This window comes from Rhinatrema bivittatum, chromosome 2 (assembly GCF_901001135.1).
Source record: "Rhinatrema bivittatum chromosome 2, aRhiBiv1.1, whole genome shotgun sequence".
Taxonomy (NCBI): domain Eukaryota; kingdom Metazoa; phylum Chordata; class Amphibia; order Gymnophiona; family Rhinatrematidae; genus Rhinatrema; species Rhinatrema bivittatum.
In genome coordinates, this window is record NC_042616.1 from 805,231,956 (window position 1) to 805,258,790 (window position 26,835).

General features: G+C 48.4%; 1 protein-coding gene across 2 annotated transcripts in view; it reads right to left on the bottom strand.

Moving 5' to 3' along the window:
* Positions 1–612: 612 nt before the first annotated feature.
* The window catches only part of LOC115085773 (lymphocyte antigen 6E-like), a 73,860-nt gene continuing 47,637 nt past the window's right edge, over positions 613–26,835 (bottom strand). For both annotated transcript variants that reach the window (XM_029592163.1, XM_029592164.1), the window contains 2 exons: positions 4,118–4,237; positions 613–1,152 (listed from right to left, as the gene is read on the bottom strand). In XM_029592163.1, coding sequence (XP_029448023.1) covers positions 947–1,152; positions 4,118–4,237 — 326 coding nt within the window. In that variant the 3' untranslated portion in view covers positions 613–946. The remainder of the gene's footprint in view (positions 1,153–4,117; positions 4,238–26,835) is intronic.

Here is a 26,835-nt window from a genome sequence, read left to right on the forward strand (position 1 = left end):
TCTCCTATGTGCATGTATAGCATGAAGATAGGAATTAATCTCCTATGTGCATGTAAAACCTGAAGATAGGGATTCATCTCCTATGTGCACGTATAGCATGAAGATAGGAATTCATCTCCTATGTGCATGTAAAACCTGAAGATAGGGATTCATCTCCTATGTGCATGTACAACCTGAAGATAGGGATTCATCTCCTATGTGCACGTGTAGCATGAAGATAGGGATTCATCTCCTATGTGTTTGGGGCCAGATCATTACACACCTGAAGAAGTTGAATTTCAGTAAAGTTTATTTTTGCTGTAAGACCACCTCCTGTCTGAAGGGTGACCGATTGTCCAGTCCCAAAACGTCCTGAAGTCCAGTTTCCACCCCCCAGGGTCAGAATGCCCCAGCTAGCCCTGTGAGGACACGGGAGGTTGGCTGTGCAGGCTTTTAAAGCAGTGGCTATAAGAATCAGTGATACCAGTCTTGGAAAAGCTGAGCGATTAATAAACATTACAGGGAAAAAAGGGAAATCTAAATTTAACTGTCTAAACACAGAGTTAACTTTGCAATGTGATAAGTGCTGAAAGCTGCTAAACCTTGACCACACAAGCTGCACTTTACATTTAGAAGGATTGTCATAGGATATTTTTTATTTCTGTTTTATAACTTGATGTGCTTTACAATGATAAGGAACAGATCAGGAGCGACTGAGACATGATTATAAAAAGCACCTGATATTATACATCCAAGCTAGATGCAAGCAGCTAAAGTTACACAGGAAGAGGCGATCAGAGATTGTTGCCCTGAAGAAGATTAAAGAAACTCCTCATGTCTGAATATCTGTGGGACCTGAGTCAGCAGAAGTTTATCACCCCCCCAGGAGCAGAAGGCGTGGAAGCCTGGGTGGTGGTGGTGGGGGGGGGAGGGGTGTCAATCCGTCCCTCTGCTCCCTCACACGTGGTCAGAGTGCAGCCCGCAGCAGGGAGAGGACGAAACCCGCCGGCACCAGCAGGGCCAGGGAGCTGAGTTTCACGCCCGTTGCTCCGCTGACGTTGCAGAGGTCGCTCTCGCAGCAGGAAACGGTACCGGTGATTCCACCGTAAGTGTGAGCTCCCGCAGTACACGCTGCAGCGCATTCTTTAGTGATAACAGTAGCAGTAATGGAGCCTAAAATCAAACAAAAAAAGAAAAAAAACAAAGCGATGATAATGTTACATTGAAGTCCTTTCTCGGAAGAGATTGTCAACCTGTAGGCTGGGCCCACTTGTGAGTCACAGAAGAAAAACAGTAAGTACGTAAGTCATTCTCCTTCTGAAGTAACGAATGGAAACGTAGGACACGGTGGCAGATAAAGACCATCGACCCAACCCACATCTCCTGCTCAGCTTTATAGTCCTTTCCTCTCCCTCAGTGTTGCAGTCCCCCTCACCACCACCTCCATAGGGAAGATGTTCAACGCATCCGCCATCCTTTCGGTATAGAAATATGTCCTGAGATTGCTCCTTCGTCCGCCCCCTTTCACCCTCATCTCGTGACCCCCTCCTTCTAAAGCCTTCTTGCATTGAAGGGCATTGAAGGTATTTAAATGTCTCTCTCCTATCTCCCCAGGGAATAAGTGTCTAGATCTTTAAGTCTGACCCCGTACGCTCCATGATGAAGGCTGGTTTAGTAGGTGCCCTCTGGAACGACTCTCCTTGGTTTCTATCCTTTTGCCGGTGTGGTCGCCAGCATTCCAGATGGGGTCTCATCGGAATCACAGATGCGGGCATTATCAGCTCTTTCTGCCTGCTGGATACTCCTCCCTTGGGAGGCTGCAGTCTTGCAAAGAATCTTCCTTTCAATCCGTCTCGAACAGAGGCAGGGGAAGAAGCGAGAAGGCCCTAATGCTACTGCAGGCTATGGCATAGCCAGATTGCTACCAGAAGGACCCATAGACTGATCAGATTTTCAGCATATCCGCAATGAATATGCATGAAGGGTATTTGCATACAAGAGAGAGGGAAAGTGCATGCAAATGCATTTCATGTATATTTACTGTGCATATCCTGAGATCGGTCCAGCTTGCGGCACTCGAGGTCTGCCACTGATTCAGTTAATGTTATTTTACGAGTTTTGCACTGTAATTTTTGTTTCCCGTGTACCCGTCCTGCCCTTTCCCCTAAAGTCCACAACTTAAAATCGAGCTACCTGAGAGAAGAAAAGATTGTAAGGGCCACACCCTCCTGGGCCTAATGAAGCCGGAAAAGCCAGGCAGCAGTAGTCGAAGCAGGAAAGGGAGGAGTCACCAGGAGTGGAATCAGAGTTACAGAGACTTTACCACCCAGGAAAGGTCTCCTCCCCATAAAGAAAAGTGAATAGAAACCAGTGAAGCATCAGCTGAAAGAAGGCAAATAACGAGTTGGGCTAGCAATTTGCTGGCAGAAGCGGAGCAGAACCTTAGGTTTAACAAATATAGAAACATGAAAATGTGACAGCAGAAAAAGACCATATAGTCCCTCTAGTCTACCCATCCACATCAACTACTCAGCTTCACAACCTCTATTAGGGATGTAGCTTTCTTTCAAACAAAATACAAAAACAAAACAAATGAGGCTATTTTTCAGTTCATATGAATTGTGCAAACCAAAAATTAGCCTTGAATGAAAACACTCCAAAGATTTCAGATGTTTTTGTATTCATACGGGGGGAGGAGGCTACCGCAGTAACATCACTGTGGTGCATCCTTCAGGAAGAGGACGTCATTTTATGTCAACAGATCAAGAAAGAAGAGGATGCAAGGCCTACTCCTAGGCCTCCAACCTTAGGCCCTTGGGCATTGGCCTAGAGTAGGCCTGGGCCTCAGAAAACAGGACTCAGCCTCAGACCCTCAGACCCAAGCCTAAGTGATTGGGATACAGCCTTATCTGGGCCCCAGCATCAGGCCTAGGGCTTGGTGACTGGAACCCAACCTTGGCTGACCCCAGTGTCAGACCTGGATCTAGGCCTTGTGCCTTGGTGTCTGGGACCTGGCCTTGGCCATGCAACGGTGTTGGGCCTGGGCCTAGGTCTAGGCCATAGGCCTGGGCCTTGGTGACTTGGACTCAGGCCTAGGCCTCAGTCCTAGGCCTGAGCATTGGCAACCATGACCAGACCTCAGGTCAGGCCCCAGCATTGGATGTAGGCCTACGTCTCCATTTTTCTTTTACTTTGAAGTGAATAGGGCCTTCCCCTTCAGACTTTAATGTAAAATGGAAAGTGAATGGAATGAAAAAAACAATATTTTTTCATTCCAAAGCTATTGAAACAAACTAGGATACCCACGAAATAAACCAATGATCTGAAACAAATTTTTTGAGGCTGCATATCCCATTCTCTACCAGTCTTTCAGCATCGCCTATGATTATTCCATGCTTTTTTGAATTCAGATATCGTTCTTGTCTCTACCACCCTCTATATAATGAAATATTTCCTTAGATTACACTGAGTCTACTCCCTTTCACCCTCATCCCATGACCCCCTCATTCTAGAGCCTCTGTTCCATCAAGGAATTTCACTTCCTGTGCATGGAAACCTTTGAGATATTTGAATGTCTCTATCATATCTTCCCTATCTTGCCTTTCCTCTAGGGTGCACATGTTTAGATCTTTAAGTCTCTCCCCATATGGTTTAGAATGAAGACCACTGGTCAGTGGTCTTCATTCTAAACCATATGGGTTCATTTTAGTAGCCTCCCTCTGGCCCGACTCCATCCTGTTTATATCCTTTTGAAGGTGCGGTCTCCAGAATTGTACTCAGTATTCCCAATGAGGTCTCACCCGGGATCTATACAGGGGCAATATCACCTCCCTTTTTCTGCTGACCACTCCTCTCCCTATGCAGCCAAGCAGCTTTCTGGTTTTTCCATCACCTTAGCTACCTGTTGGGTGACCCTAAGGTAATCAGATACCATCACTCCCAGATCCCGCTCTTCTTTCCTGCTTAGAAGAATTTCATCCCTTTTACTGTATTACTCCCTTGGATTTTTTTACAGCCTAAATACAGGACTACATTATTTTGCATTAAATCGTAGCTGCCAAGCTCTAGACCATTCCCCCCGCCCATCTAAACAGAGCAGGTTCAGTCTCTTCAGCACCGTGCCAGTGCTAAAACTTACCGACTGATGCAGTTCCCACGGCAGTCAGACAGTGGGTGTCTGCTGATGGACACGTGGTCTCTGTCATGCATTTGCTGTTGCTGTCCGCCAAGTTGCACGTGTGGCATTTCAAAGCTTGCGCTGCAAGAAAACAGGTACGATCTGAATTATAGCATCTTTCAGCATCTGAGGACTGCCCGTGTCCCACACTCGGGCACAGCACAGATAATTGCCATGTTTCTGCTCACCAATAAAAGTGAGGAAAGGGGTTTACATAATGATCCTCCCCTGTCGTTCAGCAGCAGCGCAGCACAGAAGCTACAATCCTGTGAAGCTTTCAGAATTTCCAAGCACAACCTTCACTTGCTCCCGCTCTTCTACACATCTTTATACTTCTGGTAGCAGCAGGGCAAACACTGGAGAAGGACTTTTGCTCTCGGTCATTGTTACGCGGCCTTCTTTTCCCTGTTCTGTTCCTCCAGGTCAACACGTTTTACCGCAGACCTTTCTGGTGGTCCAGTTTTAACCAATGGGAAACTTCTAGACTGATAACAGAACTTCTTAATGGGGCAAACATCATTCTAGCCGGCTTATTTGCAGCTAAAACATTTCCCATAACCTAGACTTAAGACTGCCGTTCCTGCATGCAGAGATAGTTGGCCAGTGACGAATTTTGGCCCTAGCCTGTCGCTTCCTTTTCCCCACTCAACCACATCTCCGGGAGCAGCCTAAATACAGCCACCTGGAGAAAACAGCAGCTATATCTAGGCACTCGACAGGAAAATATTTTCAAAAACTTAGGTCCAGCTGGCTAACAACCGAAATCAGCTGGCTAGATACTTTTGAAAATCAATCCCTGAATGATTAATTACTCTGTAAGAAAGCATTTACATAAGAACATAAGATTTGCCGTAATGGGTTAGACCAAAGGTCCATCAAGCCCAGTATCGTGGTCACACATAAGTCAATAGTAGATGTGATGACATCACTATCCTGTTATTTCTAAATTGGTTCCATAAAAGAAATATAGACTCATGCCTGTTTTGATTGGCAGAATACATTGTTCCTTAAGAAGGGCATTATATATCTGTGGAGTGACACATGCCAGGTTGTGTGGTTGTGAAGATAAGACAGATGCTTTGGGTTAGAAGTCATGCCTTTAGCAACTGAGAAACAATGGGGTTGATATTGAAAAGTTAGATGGATATCTAAGTTAGCCGGTATTAGGATCCTGTCTGCTGTGCAGCCTCCCTGCCACCAGAGGTCACCATGGAGCTACACCTGCTCTCACTCCAGCCATAGTCTCCACGGGCTCATGACTCAGCAGAGCTTGGCCTGTTTAACCCTGCCTCTTGCAATACCCGATGCCTTGTCATCAAGTCTACTCGGCTCCCTCCTTGGCCCCATTCTACCTTGTGTTGTTCCTTGGCCTCTTGGGCCTTCCAGCTCTTTTTGCCTAGCTCCTCGGCCTTCTCAAACCTTCTGCCTAGCCTGCAGCTTCCAGGGCTCCTACTATCTCCTTGTCTGACCTTTGGGCCTTATGGCTAGTGACCTACAGGCCTTCTGAACCGCTGCTTTTGGGCCTCTATGTCCTGCACTGTCCTTGCCCGTCTTGTCCAGTCTTGTCCTTCTCTGGCCTAGTCCTTCCCCCTTGCCTCAGTGTGCAGCTCTTGCTTTCCCTCAGACACCAGTCCTGCACTGCCTCAGTTTCCAGCCCCTGCCTCGCTCTCGTATCCACTCCTTGACTCCAGCCCGTGTCTATAAGCTCCAGCCTGCACCTCGACTCCATCCACAGCCTGAGTCCTGCCGGCGGCCAGAACCCAAGGGTTCAACCTGCGGCGGAGGTGGCTGGGGCAGGCAGAGGATCCTCTCTGCTCTTCCCTGACGTCCTGGGCTGCCGCCGTGGCGGGACCCCAGCTCTAGTCGGATCTCAGTTCCAACAGCCGGATAGAGATAGCCAGCTAACCTAGATGGGATATTCAGAAGCACGGCAATAGAACACAAATTAGAGGGATAGGCCTTAGCCATCTATTTTTATGTGGCACCTATGCCACAGAAGGTGCTGAAAGGTTTAATGGTAAAGTGCAGGTTTCCTCTCTAATGGGAGCCTTGAGGGGTTTGTGAGCCGTGTGCCAACATCTGCCGGAAGTGCAGAGGATGTGCAGGGGGGCGAAAGGTTAATCTGGAAGCAGCACAGGAATATTCCAGAGCCCCTGAGTCAGCTATGCGTCAGGAGGTGTAACCTGCCTTCTTGACAGACAGAGGGGGTTCATCCCCTGAGGGGCTCGGTTAAAGCAGTTGTGATAAAAAGACCCTCACTCTCCTGAGTCAGGAGCTGTTCCAGATTGAGAAGGAAAGAGAGTGGAATGGAGCTGTGATCCTCACCCAGGATCTCAGAAGTGCAGAGATTTTCCCTAAAAATCCCCAGAGGCTTGAGAGCAGAGGAAAAGACGTAGAGAGTGCAATACAGCCTGGGACTTGAAGTTAAAAGATAAAATCTGCACTTAACTGAGGCACAAACTTATCTGGACCAAGAAGCCAAACTCTGTCAGAGGCAAGGATATTAGGCACCCTAGGCGAACCTTCTGCCTTACTTCTGCCTCCCCACCCCAGTCCAGATCCCAGCTATGGTCCTGGCCTCATTCACTCAGCCAGGCCCCCCTCTCTTACACACACTTAGGGTCCTTGTCTCATTCACACACACGCACCCTAACACAGGTTCCCTCCCTCTCTCTCTCACTAACACCATTGCTCTCTCGTACACACAGTCCCTCACACTCACACACGCACACACACAAGCAGAGGTGCCGCTCATGGTCCTCCAAGACTGCTTCTTTTGGCCGCAAGCAGGATGGGCGCTGCTTGCAGTCTGCTGAGTCTCTGCTGCTCGCGGCCCGCCGAGTTTCTACTCCTGTCGGCCACGAGCGTGATGGGCTCCGCTCGCGGCCCCACATGGCTGCTCTATGCCGCCCACTAATGGCTGGCGCCCTAGACAACTGCCTAGTTCGCCTATTGGGATGCGCCGGCCCTGGCCAGAGGGAACTTGTTGTGGGGCTCGGGGGATCCTGATGCGGCACCAGAAGGATTTTTCCTTGACCTGAGCAGGACATTCTTGTGAGTAACTATTTTGCTTCCTAAAGAGAGGGCCAGGCTAGCTTGTGCAAGGACTAGAGAGAAGAGAAGCAAAGTAACCAGAAACCCTGAGTTGCTGTAAGAAGACATTGTTATTTAAGGAGAGTTGTTAAGATTTCTGGAACTGTGATTCTGTTTGATTTCTGCATCTCCCTGAATTGTCCCTGTCACTATGTTTGATCCTGAAGATTCTGCAGTAAACTATTTATTGTTTGGAGCACAATCGAGTCTGCAGAGAGGTTTGTTTGTGTGGAGTGTTCTCTGTCTGGAATGGGCCCTGCAGGTTACCCTGCCCCCAGCTCATGCTTGCTGAAAGAGAAACACCTTCAGCTTTTTCTTAACAGAAGGCATGGGGGGAACCTGCAGGGAGTGGCAGTTACTACCCTTAACAGAAGGCCTGGGGAAACCTGCACGGAGTGGCAGTTACTGCCCTTAACAGAAGGCATGGGGGTAACATGCACGGAGCGGCAGTTACTACCCTTAACAGAAGGCATGGGGGTTACCTGCACGGAGTGGCAGTTACTACCCTTAAGAGAAGGCCTGGGGAAACCTGCACGGAGTGGCAGTTACTACCCTTAACAGAAGGCCTGGGGAAACCTGCACGGAGTGGCAGTTACTACCCTTAACAGAAGGCCTGGGGAAACCTGCACAGAGTGGCAGTTACTGCCCTTAACAGAAGGCCTGGGGAAACCTGCACGGAGTGGCAGTTACTACCCTTAACAGAAGGCCTGGAGAAACCTGCACAGAGTAGTAGTTACTACCCTTAACAGAAGGCATAGGGGTAACCTGCATGGAGAGGTAGTTACTCCCCTTAATACAAGGCTTGGGAAAACCTGCAGGGAGTGGCAGTTACTACCCTTAACAGAAAGCATGGAGGTGACCTGGATGGAGAGGCAGTTACTACCCTTAACAGAAGGCCTGGGGAAACCTGCACAGAGTGGCAGTTACTACCCTTAACAGAAGGCCTGGGGAAACCTGCACGGAGTGGCTGTTACTATCCTTAACAGAAGGCCTGGGGAAACCTGCACGGAGTGGTTGTTACTATCCTTAACAGAAGGCCTGGGAAAACCTGCACGGAGTGGCAGTTACTATCCTTAACAGAAGGCATAGGGGTAACCTGCACGGAGTGGCAGTTACTATCCTTAACAGAAGGCATAGGGGTAACCTGCACGGAGTGGCAGTTACTATCCTTAACAGAAGGCATAGGGCTAACCTGCACGGAGTGGCAGTTACTATCCTTACCAGAAGGACCCGTGGAAACCTGCACGGAGCAGCAGTTACTACCCTTAACAGAAGGCCTGGGAAACCTGCACAGAGTGGCAGTTACTATCCTTAACAGAAGGCATAGGGTAATCAGCACGGAGTGGCAGTTACTATCCTTAACAGAAGGCATGGGGGTAACCTGCACGGAGCGGCAGCTACTACCCTTAACAGAAGGCCTGGGAAACCTGCACAGAGTGGCAGTTACTATCCTTAACAGAAGGCATAGGGTAATCAGCACGGAGTGGCAGTTACTATCCTTAACAGAAGGCATGGGGTAACCTGCACGGAGTGGCAGTTACTATCCTTAACAGAAGGCCTGAGGAAACCTGCACGGAGCGGCAGTTACTATCCTTAACAGAAGGCCTGGGGAAACCTGCACGAAGCAGCAGTTACTACCCTTAACAGAAGGCATAGGGGTAACCTGCACGGAGTGGCAGTTACTCCCCTTACAGAAGGCATAGGGTAACCTGCAGGGAGTGGCAGTTACTATCCTTACCAGAAGGACCTGTGGAAACCTGCACGGAGCAGCAGTTACTCCCCTGACAGAAGGCCTGGGGGCTAACCTGCATGGAGAGGCAGTTTACTATCCTTAACCACCTTAACCACGGTGGTTTTAGGGGCAGTATCTTGCCTGCATCCGCGCTGCAGATGGAGTTGTCTATAATTCTGCGAGAGAGGCAAAGCTTCACGGGTCTTACCCAGCTCCACACACAGAGCTGCAGCCAAGAGAAACACGAGGGACCTCCGTATCTTCATCGTCAGAGGAACTCGAATGCAGTTAATGAGGGGGGGGCTTAGCAGTAGGTGTTCTTATACCTTCTCTCTGTTTGGGCTTGGTTGCCATGTGAATGCTAAGTGCTGTCTGAAGCTGTAAGTGATATGGGGCCTGTAACCCTGCGTGCAATAGTCATTCATTTGAGAACCTATAATCAGATAGACGAATTCCACCCCCCCCCCCCTCCCCCTACAGACCCCCAATCCCTAAGGAGGGGATTTTCTTGAGAAGGGGCCAAAAGATGTCCAAAGAGAGCCCATGCGACTCATCTCTGGCAGGTGGGGGCCACAAGGAGTTCAGGACCGCGCTCAGCTTTTAACCGCAAGAGCTGCAGTTTGCTTTGTTCCTTCCTTCATTTACTGCAGCAGAGTAGAGGCAACAGCCGTGGCACGGGAACACGAATCCCCAAACATAGCACAGATATAAAACAGAGAATCAGCTGAGCCCAGGGAAGCACCTCAGATCGCAGGAACAACGAAAAAGGATCGAGGTAGCGAATACTGCAGCAGAGCTCGACCTGCGTAACGTGAGGGGCTGCCAGCAAAGAGGGCGCGCAATCCAAGCAATTACAAACTGAGTGTAAGGTTGCTGTGCCCCCACAGACAGGCTCATGCATTTGAGTACCCACATTTCTCAGGTGGGAATCCTGCTGCAGAGGATCCTTGGCTGAAAGGTCAGGGGAGGTGAACAGTAAGGGGTAACAGCGCATCGAAAACGCGCATCCAACCCCCCCCCGAAATTAATAGCGCCCGCAACATGCAAATGCATGTTGATGGCCCTATTAGGTATTCCCACGCGATACAGAAAGCAAAACGTGCAGCCAAGCCGCACATTTTACTTTCAGAAATTAACGCCTGCCCAAAGGCTGGCATTAATTTCTGCCGGCATCGGGGAAGTGCACAGAAAAAATTGCTTTTCTGTACACCCTCCGACTTAATATCATAGCGATATTAAGTCGGAGGCCCCCAAAATAAAAAAATTTAAAATTTAAAATGTGCCCTCGGGTCGGAAGACGGACACTCAATTATGCCGGCGTCCGTTTTCCGAACCCGTGGCTGTCAGCAGGTTCGAGAACCGACGCCGGTAAAATTGAGCGTCGGCTGTCAAACCCGCTGACAGCAGCCGCTTCTGTCTGAAAAGAGGTGCTAGAAACACGCTAGTGTCCCTAGTGCCTCTTTTACCGCGGGCCCTCATTTTCATACTACATCGCGCGCCCAGGAGAGTGGCCTGGGTGCACGTTGGGAGAGCGGGCGCTCGCCTCGGAGCGCTGGCTCTCCCGCGGATTTTACTGTATCGGCCCGATGGACTGGTAAGGTCCTGGGGACAGAGATGCATTGGGCCTTTCTGCAGACCCACTGGGATGGCCCTTGTTGGGGTTTCTAGAGACTTGGTTCAGTTCCTCTGACTCATCACCCTTGAAAATCATCTCTAGAACTGGTATCTCCCGAATATTAAGAACATAAGAAATTGCCATGCTGGGTCAGACCAAGGGTCCATCAAGCCCAGCATCCTGTTTCCAGCAGTGGCCAATCCAGGCCATAAGAACCTGGCAAGTACCCAAAAACTAAGTATAGCCAAAGCTACTGATGCCAGTAATAGCAATGACTATATTCACCTTAGTAAACACAGAAGCAAATAATTCATTTAGTCTTTCTGCAATGGCCTTATCTTCCCTAAAAGCCCCTTTAACCCCTCGGTCATCTAACGGTCCAATTGACTCCCTCGCAGGTTTCCTGCTTTGGATATATTTTTAAAAGTTTTTATTATGAGGCTTTTTTGCCTCTGTGGCCAACTTCATTTCAAATTCTCTTTTAGCCTGCCTTTTCAATATTTTACACTTAACTTGACAATGCTTATGCTTTTTCCTATTTTCTTCAGATGGATCCTTCTTCCAATTTTTGAAAGATTTTTTTTGGATAAAATAGCTTCTTTTACCTCACCTTTTAACCATGACAGTAATTGTTTTGCCTTCCTTCCACCTTTCTTAATGTGTGGAATACATATGGACTGTGCTTCTAAGATTGTATTTTTGACTATGTCCATGCCTGTTGAACACTTTTAACCTTTGCAGCTACAACTTTCTTTTTTATTTCTATTTTACTCATTTTATCAAAGTTTCCCTTTTGAAAATTTAGCTGTAGATTTACTTATTGTCCCCCTTCCAGTCATTAGTTTAAATTTGATCATGTTATGATCACTGTTGCCAAGCGGCCCCACCACCGTTACCTCTCTCACCAACTCCTGCGTTCCACTACAAATTAGATCTCAAATATCTCCCTCTCTTGTCGGTTCCTGAACCAATTGCTCCATGAAGCAGACATTTATTCCGGTGGCATAGCCATGGGTGGGCTATGGCCCACCCGCTTTGAGCTCAGGCCCACCCACTTAGCGTTGACCGGTGGCCCAAGAGGCGAGGCCCTGTCGCAGAGCCCCCGAGAACAGGCCCGGTGCTGCCAGACATGCATAGCCAGTGAAGCAGCAGCTGAAGAGGGGAGGCGGGCCGGGAGGCTGCCAGTGGACCCTTTTCCCACCGGCGACCGAAGAGACGAGGCGGCCCGCAAGGCTGCCTGTGGCTTCCACCCTACCATCACCTGGGATGAAAAAGAGGCCCAGGAGGTCGCCAGTGGATCCTGTCCCATCAGCGGTCAAACAAATAAGAGGCCCGAGAGGCTGCCAGTGGACCCCATCCCACCAGCAGCTGAAAAGAGAATACCACTGAGAGAGATCCCTGTTCGCCTACTCCATCACGTGTGCTAGCCCTATGGAATTCAAAATTCTTGTAGCTAGCGCATGCTCTATGCTGATCTCACGATGCACAAGAATATTACAGAGGATGTGCTAGCTGCAAGAGGTTTGCATAACGCAGAGACCGGCACATTAGGAGGAGTAGCAGAATGGGCTCCCCCTTTCTGCTCCCAATGGGGAGGCTGCCTGGTTGTGTGTTTGTATGAATGGAAACCTGCCTGGGGTGTGTGTTTGTGTGAATGGGAGCCTGGCTAGGTGGGGGGTATTGGTGTGAATGGGAGTCTGCCTGGGTATATATATATGAATGGGAGCCTGTGTGGTGTGGGTAGGAGGAATGAATGGGAGGCTGCCTGGAGGGGAGGGGTGAATGGGAGTCTGCTTGTGTGTGAGTGAATGGAAGCCTGTAGTGGGGTGGGGTGGAGGTATGAATGGGAGGTTTCCTGAGGAGGTGGTGTGAATGGGAGCCTGCCTGGGGGGGAGTGTATGTGTGTGTGTATGAGAGACAACATGAAGGAGTGAAGAAGTGTGTGTGGGTGCGTGTGAGAGCCTGTATGTAAGAAAGAGTAAGAGCATGTATGTTTGAAAGAGAGAGCATTTTGGAGTGAGACCCTGAGTGTGTGAAAAAGTTTATGTGTGTTGAAGTGGGAGCCTGCGTGTGTGAGAAAGCATGAGAGCATCTGTGTGTGCGAGTGGCAGCCTGCTTGTGAGAGTGCATGTACGAGAGAGCATTTGAGCCTGTGTGTTTGTGTGGGAATGTGAACCTGTGTGTGAGACAGAATGTAAGCTTGAGAGCTTGTGTGTGTCTGTGAGGGGAAATGGGATCCTGCGTGTGAAAGATAGCATGTGAGAGTGAGAGCCTGGGGGGGGGGGGGGGTAGTGGGAACCTGCATGTGAGTGTGAGAGAGAGCATATGAGAGTGGGAGCCTGAGTGATAGAGAGTGTACGGGAGTGGGAGCCTGTTTATATGTGAGAGAGCATGCAAGAGTGGGAGCCTCTGTGAAAGAAAGCATGTATGTGAGAAGAAACAGAAAGAATAAAAGAGACCCTGAAAAAGGAATTAGGAAAAGACAGACAAGGGGAACAAAGACACTGGGACCAACCGAATAGAAAATAAGATCACACAAAAGTAAAAAAAATTATATTTTGACTTTCAATGATTGATATGTCATCTTTGGGAATGCATTTCTTATATATTTGCATTTTGCTGTGTCTTCAGTATTCCAGTGTTCACAGAGTCTGGTTTCTCAGGCTTTTCATTTCAGTTTTGGCTGCATGTTTGTTTCTAATTTGTAGTCCCTGTATTGGGTAGGGGTCTGCTGTATTGTGCATGTGTAACAGAGGTACAGTATTTTGGCTTGCATGTAGTTGCTCTGTAGGAATTTGTAGCAGTTCGACTTGTTCCGTTTGCCCACTAGGTGGTATATTAGTGTTCTAGGGCTTAATGCAATGCTTGCCTTTGCTGCCTTTTTATAGATGAGGTTGTTGTTTAAGTCCTGAGAGTTACTGCTGTTATGGTAAAGTATGGCAAGGTTCTAGGTGTATTTTTTTTGTTGGGACTTATCACAAAATGTTTGGAGTTGGAGGGAGTTTATTTTGTTGTCACTGAATATATATATATATTTTTTTTTTTGCATGTTCTAGTTCTGTTCTGCACTTGTTGCAGATCTTAAGTTCTTATGATGATTATTATGATTATTGCTGTTTTATTGTAATTATGATATTCTTTGCATTTTTGGAAAGTGGATTCATAAAAGAATACATTGATATTAATTTTATTACATTTTTGGATCTGATGTTTCTGTTAAGTGTTCTTTGTTTACTTTTTACATAATGTGTATTTAGAAACTGCAATAAATATAAAATAAATTAATACAGATAAATAAGGTATTTTTAATGCTGGTAAGTGCTTGAAATAGAATTAAAGTATTTTAAAGCATCACTCATGATAAAATTGATTAGAAATCCATTGTCATAAGAACATAAGAAATTGCCATGCTGGGTCAGACCAAGGGTCCATCAAGCCCAGCATCCTGTTTCCAACAGAGGCCAAACCAGGCCACAAGAACCTGGCAATTACCCAAACACTAAGAAGAACCCATGCTACTGATGCAATTAATAGCAGTGGCTATTCCCTAAGTAAACTTGATTAATAGCCATTAATGGACTTTTCCTCCAAGAACTTATCCAAACCTTTTTTAAACCCAGCTACATAACTGCACTAACCACATCCTCTGGCAACAAATTCCAGAGCTTAGTTGTGCATTGAGTGAAAATGAATTTTCTCCAATTAATCTTAAATGTGCTACTTGCTAACTTCATGGAGCGCCCCCTAGTCCTTCTGTTATCCGAGAGTGTAAATAACCGAATCACATCTACTCATTCAAGACCTCTCATGACCTTAAAGACCTCTATCATATCCCCCCTCAGCCGTCTCTTCTCCAAGCTGAACAGCCCTAACCTCTTCAGCCTTTCCTCATAGGGGAGCTGTTCCATTCCCTTTATCATTATCGTCGCCCTTCTCTGTACCTGTCAGGTGCGTGCTAAGGCATTATGTATCGATAAGAGTACAACTAATAAGGTCTTAACCTGTATGCCAACTGCCCATCCATGTTAACCTTGGGTTGCCCCAAAAATTTATTTCTGGCTATGCCACTAGTTTATTCCATCCATGAACATTACATCTCTAGCATGTCCTGATGTTACATTTACTCAGTCAATATTGGGGTAATTGAAATCTCCCATTACTGCACTGCCAAATTAACTTTCCTGATTTCTCTTACATTTCAACATCCATCTCATCATTCTGGCCAGGTGGACGGTAGTATACTCCTATCACCATACTCTATACCCTCCCGGACATAAAGTGCCACACCCCCACCAAGTTGATCCTCCCTATCATTGCGATATAATTTGTACCCTGATATAGCACTGCCCCATTGGTTATCCTCCTTCCACCAAGTCTCTGTGATGCCAATTATGTCAATCTCATCATTTGCTGCTATACACTCTAACTCTCCCATCTTACTTCTTTAGACTTCTGGCATTTGCATCAGATCTTTCAATGTATGTTTTTTGTTTGTATTAACAACCTGCTTTTCAGTTGTCAGGGATAATTTGGAATCCTTTAGCTCAAGTGATTCTTTACTTATAGGCACATGAACTACTTTTGCTTTTATTGGAACCTCTCTGTTGGGATGCCCTAACTCTCCTGTTTCATTAGTATCATTTCGAGATATCTTCGTCCGAACCATGCACTGCTGAGGGACTCTTGACTTTTCCCCTTGCTCTAGTTTAAAAGCTGCTCTATCTCCTTTTTAAAAGTTAGTGCCAGCAGCCTGGTTCCACTCTGGTAAGGTAGAGTCTGTCTTTTCAGAAAAGTCTCCCCCTTCCCCAAAAGGTTGTCCAGTTCCTTACAAAACTGTATTCCTTTTCCTTGCACCATCGTCTCATCCACGCATTGAGACTCCGGAGCTCTGCCTGCCTCTGGGGACCTGCGCGTGGAACAGGGAGCATTTCAGAGAACGCTACCCTGGAGGTTCTGGATTTAAGCTTTCTACCTAAGAGCCTAAATTTGGCTTACAGAACCTGCCTCCCATATTTTCCTATGTCGTTGGTGCCCACATGTACCACAACAGCCGGCTCCTCCCCAGTTCTGTCTAAAATCCTATCTAGGTGGCACGTGAGGTCCGCCACCTTCGCACCAGGTAGGCATGTTACCAGGCGATCCTCACGCCCACCAGCCACCCAGCTATCTACATTCCTAATAATCGAATCACCAACTATGATAGCCGGCCTAACCCTTCCCTCCTGGGCAGTAGTCCTGGGGGACACATCCTCGGTGCCACAGGACAATGCACCACCTGGAGAGCAGGTCCTTGCTACAGGATCACTTCCTGCTACACCAGGGCGATGCTCTCCAACCGGGAGACCTTTCTGATCCAAGGCAGTACCAGGGCTGCCAGACTGGATTTGGAACTTGGCTATGATGTCCCTGAAGGTTTCATCAATGTACTTCTGTCTGCCTCAGCTCCTCCAGGTCTACCACTCTAGCCTCCAGAGATCAGACTCATTCTCTGAGAGCCAGGAGCTCTTTGCACCGGGTGCACACATACAGTCTCTCACCGGCGGGTAAAAAATCATACATGTGACACTCGACGTAAAAGACTGGAAAGCCCCCTCTTGCTGCTGGACTGCTGCCTTCATCTTAATGTTGCTGAGTTCCTAATTAAGTTTAGGTTGCTAAGGGAGTTGGAATGTGTACAATTAGAGTCCTTTAAAAGTATAGGTGTATTCACTAATTAATCCGGGAGTGACCTACAAGGTGAGGATTAAACTCTCAATAAGGGTTGGTTCAATAGTATGATTTAGATAAGAGCCTGGTTGATTATTAATGAGAGAGTCTCTTGCCTATAAATCAAGGAATGAGCTAGGGGTGGGTGGGTGGGAGGGAGGGAAAGACAGACACTAGAATTAACTCCCTCTGGCTTGCTTATTATCTGATGCACACACAAACTCTAAGGAATATACCCCACTATTTCACCTCTCTCCATACGTTTTTAAGTCCTAAGATTTCCCAGAGCTATGCTTACCAATCCTCTTCAACCACCAGCAAGTTGATCTTCTCTCAGTGGATTGAGAGTCACTTGCGTGCTTTCAGTCCTCTTCTTTTTCAAAGGGCGCAGAGCCTCTGGAAGCTGTGGCTGTGGAGTTTGAAGCCTGAATTCCTCGCTGTGACCTCTGGAGTCCTCTCCCATGGGATGCTGGGAACAGTATGCAGATGAGCCTTCCGATCCCCTTCTACTCTAGGTACATTTGTGTAAAGGGTAGCTTAGTGCTGCCCTCGAGGCCTATGCCGGCAACTGGCGAACGCGCCCTGTAGTGGGACAGTCTGGAGTTTCGCCTCTACCAGTCACTTCCGCCGTAGGTTGAGCCCTTGGGTTCAAGTGTCTGGCAGGATTTAGGTGGGTCCCTAGGGCGAAGTGATAACTGGAGTTCAGAGACACACCAGGGTCAGGGCTGCCATCAGGTTAACAGAGTCAGAGAAGGGTCAAGGTTGGAGAAGGCAGCCAGCGAGAATAGTCAGGTCCAGGTGAGGGGGGGGTCAGATTCAGGCAGCAGGCAGTTGTGGTCAGCTTCAGGCAAAAAGAATCAAGTTACGAACAGGCAAGCCTAGGGAGGACAAAACACACTGAAGACACTGGGCAAAAGGAGTAAGGAAGAAGAGGCAGGAGGACAAGGCTGGAAGAGAAGGGAAGCAGAAATCAGGAACACTAGCAACAAACTCTGCTAGGCAGGAGACCCATTGCTGAGGTGAGGAGCTGCTGCCAGGCCTTGGTTCAAAATGTCCGTGAGGCTGACTTCATCTGGAGGCATCACTTAGGGGTCCCCGCCACTGGGCACAGTTTATGCGCGCCCTTAATGGGAAGGCCAGGTTGCAGTGGCACGGTGGCATGGGATGCTGGGTCTGGCAGCGTTCCCGCCGCGCTGAGGACGGGCCACGTCGTGGCTGACAGGAGAGGCGAGGCGGCGTGGAAGGCTGACTCTGGTGGCTTCTGGCCACGCTGAGACTGAGTGGCGTCAGGGGGTGAGTGCCGCGGCTTGTGGGGCCTATCCACGGAGCGCGAATCTTAAAACATTTGCATCACAGTCTGTCTCATTGCATTTGCATCACTGCATACAGTAGCATAGAGACAAACAAGTAGATATCAATAGAAGTAGAAAGGGGTTTACCATTGGACTTCTTGGATTATTTGGGATGCGGTAATAATCCCGGCTGTACCAGGAAGATTAAGAAGCCAGGATAGCAAAAGGTGTATTGAAGTGAGTCAGTCAAGAGGTGGCAGATGGGGTGGTCTCTTGGTACAGCCAGGCAGTCAGAATGAAAGCCTGGGTGAATAGCTAAGCCTTGGCTTAAATTAGTGGGTGGGGGTGAGGAGTAAATCATCTGAACCCAAAACAGCAGTTTAGGTGCACAAAGGATCAAGGTGTTAGTGGGTGGGTGTGTAGTGATTTTTTTCTTGTAATCTCATATTCAGCTGGGGAACTCTCCAGGTAAGGCTTGCAGAAGACTTTTCGGCCAGGAGCCGCAGGTCAGTGGGAGGATTCCCTCCTGCCTCCAGTGCATTCTTAGCACAGTCATATCTTGGTTGATTTTTTTTTTTTTTTAAGGTGATGATAAATAGGGAAGTGCAGTTGTTTGTCTCGTTATGCATCCTGCGAACAAAACATTTTTTTATTGCATGGCAAGTTAACGTGCACTAAAATAGTTTTTGTGCACTTTGAAAAATTAACATTCATTACAATGAAACCGAGAGAATGAATAACTTTTGGCTGCATATCCCTATCCCTAATGGGAAGGAAGCACATTTATAACGTTTGCTTCCTCCCCTGAGTCCTATCTGTACTTCTGACATACTTTGAGTCTTTCAGCAGCGGTGACAACGTTTCACTGACAGCTTTTGTTAATAAGGCCGTTTACCACCTCAGGTTTGACACCTACTCCTTCCCGGGAGGTGTTGGGGAAGGAAGGCCGTGCTGCCATGGAAATGATCTGCAGCAGGGAGAGGCAAAGTAACATGAGCCACCTGCCCAGGAAAGCCAGAAACCCCTGCTGTGAAGGTGATTAAAACCTCCCAGGAAGAGATGAGTCTCAGGTTCAGGTTAGGGGATTTGCATGTGACAACTCCCTTGAGTACTGCTGCCGACTTACAGTGAAATATCACTTCACAAACAGAAAATGGCAAAGTCCTAAATTGTAGAACTTTGGCAAAAAGAGGAATTTATATTGGACAGATCCTCACTCTGAACAACAAGGGGGGGTGGGGGTTAGAACCCATGGATACCAGATTCTCAGACCCCAGCGGCTGATCGGGAGGTGGCGTCGGGTCCCTCAGGAGGGCGTGTATCCCAGTGATGGATAAGGAGGCAGAGTTGGGTCCCTCAGGAGGGCGCAGACCCCAGTGGCTGATCGGGAGGTGGCGTCGGGTCCCTCAGGAGGGCGTGTATCCCAGTGATGGATAAGGAGGCAGAGTTGGGTCCCTCAGGAGGGCGCAGACCCCAGTGGCTGATCAGGAGGTGGCGTCGGGTCCCTCAGGAGGGCGTGTATCCCAGTGATGGATAAGGAGGCAGAGTTGGGTCCCTCAGGAGGGCGCAGACCCCAGTGGCTGATCGGGAGGTGGCGTCGGGTCCCTCAGGAGGGCATGGATCCCAGTGATGGATCAGGAGGCAGAGTTGGGTCCCTCAGGAGGGCGCAGACCCCAGTGGCTGATCGGGAGGCGGCGTCAGGTCCCTGAGGAGGGCTTGTATCCCAGTGATGGATCAGAAGGCATAGTCGGGTCCCTCAGAAGGGCGTAGACCCCTGCAGCTGATCAGGAGGTGGCGTCGGGTCCCTCAGGAGGGCGTGGATCCCTGTGATGGATCAGGAGGCAGAGTCAGGTCCCTCAGGAGGGTGCAGACCCCAGTGGCGGATCACGATGTGGAGTCTGGTCCCCCAAGAGGGCATGAACTCAACAGTAGAGTGAAGGAAGCGGAGCAGAGGAAGAGCAGTCTGGACACAAAGGATTCCCTTCCTTATGGCTATAAGTACCCAGAGATCCAGTTGCATTTCTTCTCATGGCTGAAACTTGGGGTGCAGTGGGAAGGAAATTAAGGGGGAGGGTAACTGTATTGGATCAAAGGGAACACCAGAGGTCCTTTCTCTTCTATAATGTGGAATTTTTGCAGGAACTTACCACCCCCCACCCCCCCCCAAAATACCTAAATGTGCTGGTTGATACATTGTATGAATTGTATGTGTTTGCGTAGTCTGAGACTAACATCCATAAGTAGATAAATGTGCTGGTTGATACATTGTGTAGTCTGAGACTAACGTCCATAAGTAGATAAATGTGCTGGTTGATATCTTGTGTAAATAAATAAAATTGTGTAGTCTAATAAAACTTGTACCTTCTTTAAATACTGCCAGCTCCATCTGTTTTTCAGGTTTTCCTAGGGTAAAGGGAAAGAAATCCCACCCACTAACACCTTGTTCCTCAGGTGGAGGCACCAAGCACTCAAGGACTGTTAGGATTTTGCCTGTTATGCAGACTTATCCTACCTTCATGATGTCTCCCTAACAGAAGAGGACCTCAGTATGCCTCGTCAGTAGTCTTGTCAAGTTCCTCCTCACTGCCCTTTCCATATTCAAGTCTCAGCCCTATATAAACCCGTCTTGCCATAGTAGCCTTGTCTTCTCATAGTGTCACTTCTGGCTCCATGACCTGACCCTTGTTCTTGCCTTGTGGCCTAGGGTCCTTCCTCTTTGCCTTGCCTTGCCTTGCCTGAGGCCCTCAAGCCTATCCTGCCTTGCTCTCTATCTTGAGGCCTCTGGCCTATTCTCTCTTGTATCCTGCCTTGTGGCCTTCAGGCCTTTTCTGTCTGTTGCAAGCCTTGCTGTCTTCAGGCTTCTGTGTTTTTTGTTCAGTGCTTCCCTTTTCTGCCTTGTCTCCCTGTTGGTTTTGTCTTGTCTGTTCCAGGTATCCTGTCCTGCCTGTACCAGAGCCCTATCCTTGCCTTGTCTCACCCTTGTCTTATCTAGTCCCAGATCCTGCCTAGTATCCAGCCTGGCTTGTCCTGCCTGCCAAGCTTACTTGCCTTCTCCAGCTTGCCAAGAATGCTTGCCTTGTTCTGCCCACCAAGCCGCCTTGCCTTGTCCTACCAGCCAAGCCTGCCTGCCTTGTCTTGCCTACTGTTAGTGATCTGATGCCTGATGGGAGGAGCAATCAGATAGGAGTAGCAATCTGTTATAGATCTGTTACTAGATAGACTTCGGAGTCGCAATCTGATAATATTGGCTCCTAAAGAAGGAGGAGTCAGCAATCTTGTAGTGTCTCCGATATCATCTTGCTAAGGAGTAGCAATCTGTAATGAATCTGATATAGTTGTGGGTGGATCCCTGGGCCGATGGCAGATGACCACGTCCCTGGGAGGATATCCTGAGAGGGACCACCGGCTAGGCTGGAGTATGGAGACAGACACACATTAGTTCTTTTATTAAACAGGTTATTAGAAACCACCAGAGGTGGCAGTAGTGAGCTGATGTGCCCGGCAGGGCTGTAGTTCCTCAGGTACTGGAACCATGATCCAGGATGGCTGAGCTGTTGAGAAAGTGTAGAAAGTGAGTAGGCAGAGTAGACAGAGTTCTTGAACAGAACTAGATGACAAAACTCACATAAGGTCTCAAGGAAGCTCAGGAGCTGGAAAGGATTAGGCCCTCGAGGAGCGAGTACCTGGTTCGAGGGAAAGCTCTGAGAGAGCGATGGTAACTCACAATTGTTTGTAGCAGCGATAGCTTCCAGGCAGTAGAGAATCTTCAGAGAGTCCAGGAGCATGGGCCCTCGAGGAGCGAGTACCGGTTCCTATCTGTAATCTGAAAGTAAAGAAAAAGAGCGAGGCCCCCGAGGAGCGGGTACCTCTGGTAAGTCCGAGGAGGCAGAGTAGCTTGGAGGAAACCGTATCCGTTCGTTATCCGTTCCCTAACTCAATTAGATAGTGAAATAGAGACCTTTAAATATTGGAAGCAGATGATGACATCTCAGGGGGACGCCCCTGAGGTTCACGCCCTTGCTGGTACTTCAATCAGAGCGCGCGCCCTAGGTCTTCAAGCAACATGGCGGATCTGCAACGTCGAGCCGGTCCGGGGACGCTGGAGGGAGACGACATGGAGACGCCGCGGCAGCCAGCCGTCCATCAGACCCGGAGGGAGTCGCCACAGAGGTAAAGAGGGCGGAGTGAGGCCGTCGAGCAGCGACGGTCACAACACCTACTGAGCCTGCCTTTGTTCCAGCCTGTCTTGTCCAAGCCTTGCCTGTGTGGACTCACTACTATAAGGTACTGCCGCCGCAGAGTCCTGCTGGCCCCCAGAACCCAAGGGCACAACCTGCAGGGAAGGGGGCTGGCTAGGCGGAAGACCGGCCCTCGTCTTGCTCCGAATACTGCCTTGCAACCCCCTGCCGCTCTCCGGGTGGGTTTCCTGTATTCCGGGGTCCATAACAAGGACCAAAAGGGTGCAAGTGAGGGGGGGCTCCCACTGGATCAAGGAACACCCCATGCAGGGTATGGGGATGTTCCAAACAAACAGCACGGAAGACGGTCTAAGAAAGCCAGGAAGCAAACAAAGTTAAACGTAGACGTAGAGATTCCCTTATTTATTATTACGCTGTGTAAATTCACGGGATTAAATAAAAATATGCCCGACTCAGGCCCAGTTTCGCCCGGGGGTACGGTTGCATCAAGGGATTCAAACTCATCAATCACAAATAAATGCGGCCTGTTCTTCACCAAAAGAAGAGCCTTCCCGATGGCAAGTGAGCTTCATCCGTTGGCTATTTTAGGCTTATGTCGCCGCATCGTGACAGCAGACCGGAATAACTTCACCTGCCGGCCATTACCGGCTTCTGGCACCGCGGGTATCAGGAAAACCTTTCTTGGGAATGGATCCCGATGTGCAGCTGAAAACATAAATTATATGCAGGCTTTTAAACACGTTGCAGGAAATGATGACGTCTTCTTCCACAACTTTAAAATTGTTCCGGTGTGCTGTCACATTTTTTCGTGATACCTGCGGCGAAACAAGCTAGTAATAACCGACAAGTGACGTTATTCCGGTGTGCTGTCACGATTCTGGTGATATCGATGGCGGCATAAAGCCTAAAATAACCAACGGATGAAGCTCACTTGCCAACGGGAAGGCTGTTCTTTTGGTGAAGAACACGCTGTATTTATTAAGAGTTTAAAGCCCCTGATGCAGCCCTACCCCCGGGCGAATCTGGGCCTGAGTCGGGCATATTTTATTTAATCCCATGAATTTACACAGCGTAATAGTAAATAAAGGAATCTCTAAGCCTAAAGCGACTGGCGTGGGTATGGGGACGTTACAGATGGAAGCACTTCTTGGTATCAGAATGTTCCACTTTCTCCCCAGAACAAAGCAAAGTTTACATTTCCACGTCTACTAGGGACACGTGCACAAAAATAAAATGTTCGGTTCGGTTCGTTCGTTCAATTTGTCCTTCCTTTTTATTGGTCCATTTTTTCAATTTGTTTTAGTAGTTTTTGCACGTTAATGCCATTTTATGTGCATAAAATGCAGCTTCATGTGTGCAATTAGTACATACACGCATACAATCGCATTTCACATGCAGAAAAAATGTACGTGCAAACACTAGCAAAACGGATGTACCTCCTTAACTTTTACATCACATAGCGCCTGCAGGCATCCTTAAACCAGTTTTGCATGTCCACACCAGCCTTTTATTTACTGGAAAATAAAAGCAATCAGAAAAGACTGGTTCAGTTAGGAACGCTTAGAAGCTTCTCCTTGTTGCTCTATTCACTGAAAAATCACAATTTACAATTCAATTATAATTGACATGAAAGCATTTGTCATACACAAATTCAAAGAAAAAAAGCAGAACCAAAAGAAATTTGATTAAATCAGCTTAAGGAATAAATACAAAAATAAAAATGCCCATGTCATCATAGTCCTCAGTGTGCTGCAGCAGTCAAAAAAGCAAACAGAATGTTAGGAATTATTAGGAAGGGAATGGTTAATAAAACGGAAAATGTCATAATGCCTCTGCATCGCTTCATGGTGAGACCACACCTTGAATACTGTGTACAGTTCTGGTCGCCGCATCTCAAAAAAAGATTTAATTGCGATGGAGAAGGTACAGAGAAGGGCAACCAAAATGATAAAGGGGGTGGAACAGCTCCCCTATGAGGAAAGGCTGAAGAGGTTAGGGCTGTTCAGCTTGGAGAAGAGACGGCTGAGGGCTGTTTCTGAAATGTGCTCGGCTTGCGCACTCCTGGCCACACGCATCTCTCAGTTTTTGCGTGTGTGCCCTTTTGAAAATTTGGGCTTAAGTCAACTTAATTAACAGCAGGTAATGGACTTCTCCTCCAAGAACTTATCCAAACCTTTTTTGAACCCAGCTACACTAACTGCACTAACCACATCCTCTGGCAACAAATTCCAGAGTTTAATTGTGCGTTGAGTGAAAAAGAATTCTCAGATTAGTCTTAAATGTGCTACTTGCTAACTTCGTGGAGTGCCCCCTAGTCCTTCTATTATTCGAAAGAGTAAATAACCGAGTCACATCTACTCGTTCAAGACCTCTCATGATCTTAAAGACCTCTATCATATCCCCCTTCAGCCGTCTCTTCTCCAAGCTGAAAAGTCCTAACCTCTTTAGCCTTTCCTCATAGGGGAGCTGTTCCATTCCCCTTATCATTTTGGTTGCTCTTCTCTTTGGCCGGCCCAGACCCCTCCCCTGACCACTTGCGTATTTCCCGGTACGCGCAGAAATGCCGAGCCATCAAAAAGGGGTGGGCCGGGGGCAGATTCTGGGCGGGCTGGGGGTCTGGGCGAGGGCCAGCCGGGACAGCGCCATTTTGCGCCTTTCCGGTGACTCATGCACTGCCGCCAGCCGGCACGCGCAACCTACTTCAACTCCTAGTGTGAAGTAAGTTGAAAAACAAAAAAAATTTGGCTAGATAGGTAAGGGTTAGGAGTCGGGGAGGAGAAGTGGAAAAGGTAGGAAGGGTAGTTAGGGGGACAGGAAAGTTCCCTCCCAGTCCGCTCCTTAATTGGAGCGGACTGGGAGGGAACTGGGAAAGACCTAGTCGTGTTGCCGCGCATTGTGTTTTAAAATCCCCCCCCCCCCTTGCGCACACAAGATGCCACTCGTCCGCACATGTGCACGCAGATATTAAAATCCGGCACGTATGTGCATGTGGGAATCATATTTTATAACATGCGTACGGTGACACACGCATGTTATAAAATCACTGCGCCCATGTGCACGCGCCGGGAACCATGCGCACATGGACGCACACGCGATACATTGAAAATCTACCCCTTAGGGATTAGTCACTGCTATTACTGGCGTCAGTAGCATGGGATCTTCTTAGTGTTTGGGTAATTGCCAGGTTCTTATGGCCTGGATTGGCCACTGTTGGAAACAGGATGCTGGGCTTGATGGACCCTTGGTCTGACCCAGTATGGCATGTTCTTATGTTCTTATGGAAGCTAAAGGAAAGAAAAAAAATGTCTTGACTTGCACGGTAGCTTATGTGGGGGCTCAGTGAATCTGAAGACAGCTGAACACCTGTCAATCAAACCCTCTCTCCCCTCCTCCCCTTCTGTGGTTCAGCTCATGAGGCGACCTGCGTGCCCGTGGGAGCTGTTGAACATACCAGGAGAGATCTCTAAGAATTTCCAAGAACATTCTGGAAAGAGGATTCCCCCTCTTCTCACACACCCCCACCCCCAACCACATGGGTGATTGCTGAACAGCTGCCTTCAGAGAATATATCTTACAGGGCGGCCATTTTGCTTTCCTTATCATTATCCTCCCACATTAATTCTGACTGCAGGAGGTTGGCTGCATACCACAAGAAAAATGCCTTTGTCTTTCTTATGTAATCAACAAATCTTTTAATGCAGGTTTGACAAATATTTTTTTTTTTTTTTAACGTTTTTGTTCTACGTTGAAAAAATGCTGATGTACAAGCTGGTGCCGCTGCAATTACAAACAGACGAGTGGGAGCAGAGAAATCTGTCAAAGGCCGTCGTCGGCACTTCCCGCAGTTCTGCGGTATGTACGAATGCATTCCTGGCCAGTCCAGTAAAAGGGCACCACTGGGGAATGTTTTTAAAGGGACCAAGGCAGCCCTTTTTTGCTGCCGAAAACCAATATGTGGGGGAGGGAGGGAGGGAGGGAACCCCCCTCCCCCTCCCCCCCCCCAGGAGTTCAAAGGATGTCAGTAGCTACATTTTCAAAGTTCTGAGCTCCTCCAGCAGCCCAGTGTAATGCACTTTCAAATAAACTCATGTCCACACCCCACGTTCCACTGCACATGCGAAAAACAGTCACGTTATGGCATCGTTGTTACAAAGCAACAGGAACGTCCTTCTCGGTCAGCGCTCTCCGCACCTTCCAGTTCTGCACCTGTTTTCACCCTGGGAGCTCGTGTCTGTTGGGGGAGTCTGCACGGGGAAGGCGATTTCACCCCAGGCTAAGACCGTCATTTTAAATACAGACTAATTCTTGCATGGGTCCCTGACTCCTCGTCCCCCCCATGCAGGAGAGGCTCTGGTGAAGGAAACGCAATCTCAGAAGTGCGATTTCAATAAAGCATCCCTGAGAAACAAAACAAAAAAAAAACACCCTGGCAACCCATGACCGACAAAGAATACCATTGATCGGTCAAGGGGAATCTAACTAGGACCAAGGAGGCTCATATTCCAGCTCTAGGAAGGAAAGAGAATCTCCAACGGATTGTCTCACCGTGGTACTCTCTGTTGTTGTGGGAACCGCAAGGTTTGCGACATCAACAAAATGCACATGCAAACACCTCTGTGGGACCTTCCTGGAAAGGGCGACTCGCCGCTGATGTTTAGCAAGGAGGCAGTTGATGAATGAGCAAGGAGGTGGCTGCACAGCATACCTGGTAGAGAAGGATCACACAGAGTGGGAGCCCTGAGGGGGCAACCACAGCCCTAGGGAACTCTGTACCCAGTTGAGGTAAAGGATCTAACTATTTATGGTGTGCCCAGTCACTGATCTAGGTTTTTGCCACCCACTAAGCACTGTTAGTGCTGCTGCCATCCCCACTACCACCACCACCACCCCACACACACATACTTCCTAGAAATGTTGGCCATGGTCAAGGGAGGGGGCCATCGCAGAATTTAAGCGGCTGAACTCTAGTGTTGCAGCCTCTGCCACTCGGTGAAAACTGGGAGTGTCACGTAAAAAAAAACGAGGTAAACTTGGGCCAGGCT